The following is a 5,580-nucleotide window of genomic DNA, read 5'->3' on the forward strand; positions in this document are numbered from 1 at the left end:
TTGTAAATGATTGATTGATATGGTGCTGATTAAGTGTTCTTCTTCTAGGTTCTTTCCCTAATCAGGTTAATTATCCAAGATTTTGAATAACTGTAATTTTGTAAATTGTACTAGTAATCATTTTCATTGTCATAAATACTGAATTTGAAACTTATAACAATTCTGATGTAAAAAATTTCCAGTACAATAAGTATTTAAACTTAGAAAAATTTATAAAAAAAAAAAATTTCCTGTAACAGACAATATATAAAATATGTCCTGAAACTTCTTATTGCACTTATTGTCCTGGCAACTTTTTTAATCAAATGTATACTTTTTAATTGATTGTGCCTTCACCAGAGGGAAGATTATAATATTTTACATATTAAGACAGATGAGTAATCTCTAAAGAAAGATTGACTCAGCTCAGAAGACACTTAATTATTTATAAATGTGAAAAGGACACATTTTATGTATTGTCTGTTACGAGAAATTTCATTTTTATAAATTTTCTAATTTTATAACAATTCTGTTTTATACTAAGTTATTATTATTGAAATTATAACTTATGTTTTGTAGTCAGAAATTCTAGTACTGGTATTAATAGTTTAATACAAAAAAATTTTTTTTACCTTACAAACTCTTGTATCGGAGTTATTTCTTTTGATGTTTTGGATCTTGCAACAGTATTTTTTTTTTCTTAAAAAGACTCTTCAATATTAGTCTTCACTGATAAAGTTAATGTCTAGGCCTATACCAATTATGACTAGAGATCAGATTTGGTAGCTACTAGAGGTAGATATCTACCTCTAGTAGCTACCAAATCTGATCTCTAGATCTCTACCAAATTTGCTACTAGAGGTAGATACCTACCTCTAGTAGCTCTAGTATATAGTAATTTGCTACTAGAGGTAGATACCTACCTCTAGTAGTAAATTACTTAGTATTAATTATTAAAATTATCAGATTTATAGCCTGAGTATTTAAGGAAAATATTTTTTATCTATGTATCTATATTATACATATCTCAATAATTACCTGATCTGCCACAATCAGCACATGAAACAAGTTCTTCAGCCTGTCTCGTCTTTTTATTTTCTACATTATCACCTAGACAGAAATCACAATAAGGACTCGCAGATACTCCAGATTTTCCAGAGGCACTCTTCTGACCTAATAAATAAAAGACAAAACAAAAATGTTTTAAAAAGGTATTTATAATAATGAGCTTATGCTACAACTGAAGAGAACGAAATTCAGAAATATTTTTCATATAATTTAAAATATCTTGCTTTTTTATATTTGTTTTAAATATATGAGTTCTAATTTGATTTTGTGTGCCCAAAATATTTAAATAGAGTATAAATGTTAGAAATATTTCATATTAATATAATTTTAACGATTTCCAGTTTACAAAATATACGCATATTTTTAAAAAAATTGGTTTTACTGTATTTAATGCTTTTAAAATTAAATCATGTCATGCAAACTTATAAAATATACTTTTTAATTAAAATTACTCCTATATAATTCTGTATAGTTTGACTGCTTGGTGTTAGTAATTTTAGATTGTCAAGTAAATATTACAGAAAACTTCAACACAAAGATGTTAATAAAACATCAGAAACTGAATTTTATACTTCCAAAGTATATATACATTTTTACAAAATGAACTGTGATTAAAGAGAACATATCCTTACAAAGTTACATAATGACATGCATAATAAGCACTTACATTAAGACCACATGAAAGATAGTTCTGCTATGATCTGATATTATTATTATGACAGTTATATCCTAAACTAGCTTTTGTACAAAGTATCTTGAGACTACATGAACTAGTAAACAGGAAATTAAGAAAAAATTTTAAAGTGAGAAATTAAAACTGATTTACTGCAATATTATTTCAAAGTTATAACTTCACTTTTATTATAAAATGTAAAATAGTAGTCAAAACAGAGCCAGAGGCCAATTAAATTTAAGAGTAATGAATTATTTAAATAATTATCTGATGAGATCACTAAATTTTATCTGTATTTATTCAGACATAATACAAATAGAATTTCTTTGCTGTAGATTTCATAGTAATTTATATTTAAAATTTAATGTATATATGTTATTATTTTATTTATTACAATAGTTAGTTATATTTTTAATATATGAAGAATTTAAATTACATTTTCATAAATAATAAATTAAATCTGCAGGTGATAGAATGAATTTGACTGACATAAAAAGGAAAATCAGAAGAGTAATGTGAATCATGTATTCAGGCATTTCTGTGCTTCCATTTTGACCACTAAAGATAAATACAATAAAACCTTTATCAACTGTATCATAAACTGCACACAATCATAAAAATTGCAAGATACAATTATTTAAAGATAAAAAAAAAGAGAGTGAGAGAGAAAGAGAGAGAGAGAAAAAAAGAAATACATTTAAAATGCAATCATTTATATATCTATTAACGGAGAATCGATCACACACCTTGCACAATTGTAGCACTCTTGATCCCAATTTGTGCAGTTGATGAAGGTTCTACTGTATATCATATCATGAATTTCAACAAACCTTTCACGAAAATAATTAATGGAAAACAAATGAAATAACATTACAGTAGTATATTAGTAATAAAATTAAAATTGCAACAATAAAAATAAATTACATTTTTATCGTGACAGAAGAACAAAAGTTAGAGAAGATCATTACAGTTGGTATCTTACCATTGCAGCATGCAAACTATCAAACAAGCAACTAAGATTATTTTACTTCAGGAATTATTAATATTTTTATATAGATTTCAATACTAAATTTCTTAACATTACAGAATTTTTAATTTTATATTCCACAATAATTAAAATAATTAATATATGTAAAATATGAATTCCACACAATTCCTTATGCTTCCACTTTCAATATTCTACCTGAACATACCAAATATAACAGTTTATTCACTGGCAGGTTTCAGGAAATCTCAATCCACTAGACCAAGTAAGCAGACATTCATAACAGCTGATATCTTTGCATTTCCAACAATTCTTTATCTCAAATGCAGACGGAAACAAAAATTTAGTTAATTTTTGGTTTTGGAATTTTTTTATTTGTTTTTAACAACAAATATCTAATATATTTTGTTTAAAAATTCATGCAGTTAAACAGGACATGGTTATACAAAACAATTTACACCAAACATAAACATATGGAACAACAGGTGAATTGTGACAAGTGATAATGATTGAAATACATCTGTTAAAAATTACATGCATCAATACACAAACAATAAAGATTGTGTTCTTTTTGACATGGAAGACACACATTTCTACCAACTTCTTCTCCTGACATTTTTTTAGTTGTATGTCAATTAAAAATATAAATCATATCTAACATTATTTTCTACCATGCAATGAGAGAAACCATGTAAGGAGAAGAAGAGGTATGATGTTTATTGAGGCTGTGAATGTCTGCCGTACCATTGCTTGGAATCTTTAGGAAAGATAGGAAGCTGTCCTGAAATTTCCTCAAACCTGCAAGTGGATTGTCACTGGAAGGTCCAGCTGAAGGTGGTGTTGATCCTGTCACATGACATGAAGGTGATGCATTAGAAGGTGCATTGCTTGAATCCTCCTCTGTGTTTTCTGCTGATACACTATTGTGACTATGCATATAGTGATAAGATAGGCCTGGACGAGTCTTGTAGCGAGCACCACAAACTGGAATAAAAAAAAATTCTTAAATATTACCAAGAATTGAGTGCCCAGTTAACTTATACATATATCTGACACTATTACATTTAATATTGAATTAAATTATTTTATTTTAAATTGCTTGAATTTTTCTCCTTATGAATTTTAAACTAAATATATTATTAAAAACAGAGTTTAAAGCTTTATTCAAAAAGATACTTTTTAATAAACTGTTGAGCATTTTCATTTTTACATGTTAAATTATAAATAATTCAAATTATCATTTAAAAACATCACACAGTCTTTCAGAAAATATTTTCATTTTATGTTTTAATTAAAAATTTATTTAAATGAGTCTTACGTTCACAACTATAGGGTTTTTCTGTTTCTGCACTGTAATCATTGCGTTCTGTTTTCTTCTTTGACCGAGTATTCTGGAAAATAATAATTAAATGTTCTCTGAAATTAAGAAGACAAAATAAAGATTTATATAATTGAAATAGAAAAACCACATTTTCAAATAATTTAATTTCTGAATTATTTTGACAGTCTTATATTAAAATTAAATACATTTTCCTCTTAATTCTAACTGAAAAAACTTGAATTAATAATGAATAAAGCATGAAAAAAATATAAAGTTAATTCTTCCTTTTTAGTCTGAAACGAATCCTTACCCGTACCTTTCTTTTCTTTTTTCTTAAATATGAATCTTCATACTCATCATAATCAGAATCACCATCATCTAGTTCTCCAATATCTGGAGGATCACTAGCTTCATCAAAATCTTTATACCAAGAATCTTTTGAATCTTCTGTTAATTTGTCAGCACTTTCTACATCTCCTTCAACTTGTGCAGCAGAGTTTTCCATGACACTTATTTGGTGCATATCTGCAGATTTAAGTTTTAAATTTAAGTATATTATCATTTACAATATAATTTAATCAAAAAAATGTAAGATGATAACTTAAGAAAAATATACTTTCTTTTATGTTGTTACAATCAATATCATAATAAAACCAACATTAACTTGAATGATAAACTATATTCTATTAGATAAATATAATGAGCTATATGATTAAAAACAAGTATTGCCTTATTCTTCTAAAATTTGAGAGAAATCTTTTTAGCCGTTTGAGTAAAAATAGAAGCAAAACCTTATACTTATGAGCATGAAGTAAATGCTTTTGAATGAAGGTTTTGCTTTAGTAAAAAGTATTCCATATGAATAAAAGTAAGCTTTTACTTCAAATCATAAGAATATCCTTCAAAATATATGCATTTGTTACCGCTAAAGCTCGAAAGTCGTTAATGTGTACATTACCTAGCTAATCTGCAGATTAACTAGGGTGATCCGTTAAAGTTGTGAAAACTGTTCCATTTTTCAAATTACCTAGATAATGTGCAGAGTATCTAGGTTATCCGCACATTACCTACTAAGCACTCGGTAAAGTGAAAATAAGATCTTTGCCACAAATAAATGTACCACAAATAGGTATGCTTGTCGCAAAAACCAATTGCTATGAAATTCAAAGTGTCAACAATCTTTAGACTGCACTAATAAGTAAGCACAATTGGATAATGTTACCTATGGTGGGTAAAATGGTGGCTTGTCTCTGATTCCAGCAAAGAGAAGAAAGGAAACAGTGTGGACGCACGTTCAAACCTAACCTAACCTATTCTAATAATTTGATTGGTAATAATTATGGTAATTTATTAGAATAGGTTAGGTTAGAACATGCATCCCCACTGTTTATTTTCTTCTATTTGCTGGAATCAGAGATGAGCTGCCATTTTACTCACCATAGGTAACATTAACTGCACAATTACATCATGCGATCACCAGAAAAAGTATGATAACTTTATTATTTTTCGTCTCCGGTCCAAAAGTAGGGTATCGTTGAAGTCGTCTCGGTCCCC

At 27.5% G+C, this 5,580-nt stretch overlaps 1 protein-coding gene across 6 annotated transcripts in view; it reads right to left on the minus strand.

Annotated features, from left to right (window-relative positions):
* Window positions 1-221: 221 nt before the first annotated feature.
* The window catches only part of LOC111625251 (zinc finger protein ubi-d4-like), a 53,504-nt gene continuing 48,145 nt past the window's right edge, over window positions 222-5,580 (minus strand). Inside the window, exons 3-8 of one of the 6 annotated variants that reach the window (XR_002756698.1) lie at window positions 4,337-4,551; window positions 4,024-4,096; window positions 3,504-3,689; window positions 2,645-2,718; window positions 2,467-2,550; window positions 1,017-1,152 (exon numbers count right to left, since the gene is read on the minus strand). Coding sequence is in view for 4 of the 6 variants with exons in the window: in XM_023368347.1 (XP_023224115.1) it covers window positions 699-730; window positions 1,018-1,152; window positions 3,450-3,689; window positions 4,024-4,096; window positions 4,337-4,551 (695 nt within the window). In the remaining 2 variants the exon portion in view is untranslated. Of the gene's footprint in view, window positions 731-1,016; window positions 1,153-2,466; window positions 2,719-3,449; window positions 3,690-4,023; window positions 4,097-4,336; window positions 4,552-5,580 lie in introns of those variants that run through there. The other 5 variants (XM_023368348.1, XM_023368347.1, XM_023368351.1 and 2 more) reach the window with 5 other exon arrangements.

The sequence above is a fragment of the Centruroides sculpturatus genome, unplaced genomic scaffold, assembly GCF_000671375.1.
Source record: "Centruroides sculpturatus isolate CEXI.00-Female unplaced genomic scaffold, Cexi_2.0 scaffold393, whole genome shotgun sequence".
NCBI lineage: Eukaryota > Metazoa > Arthropoda > Arachnida > Scorpiones > Buthidae > Centruroides > Centruroides sculpturatus.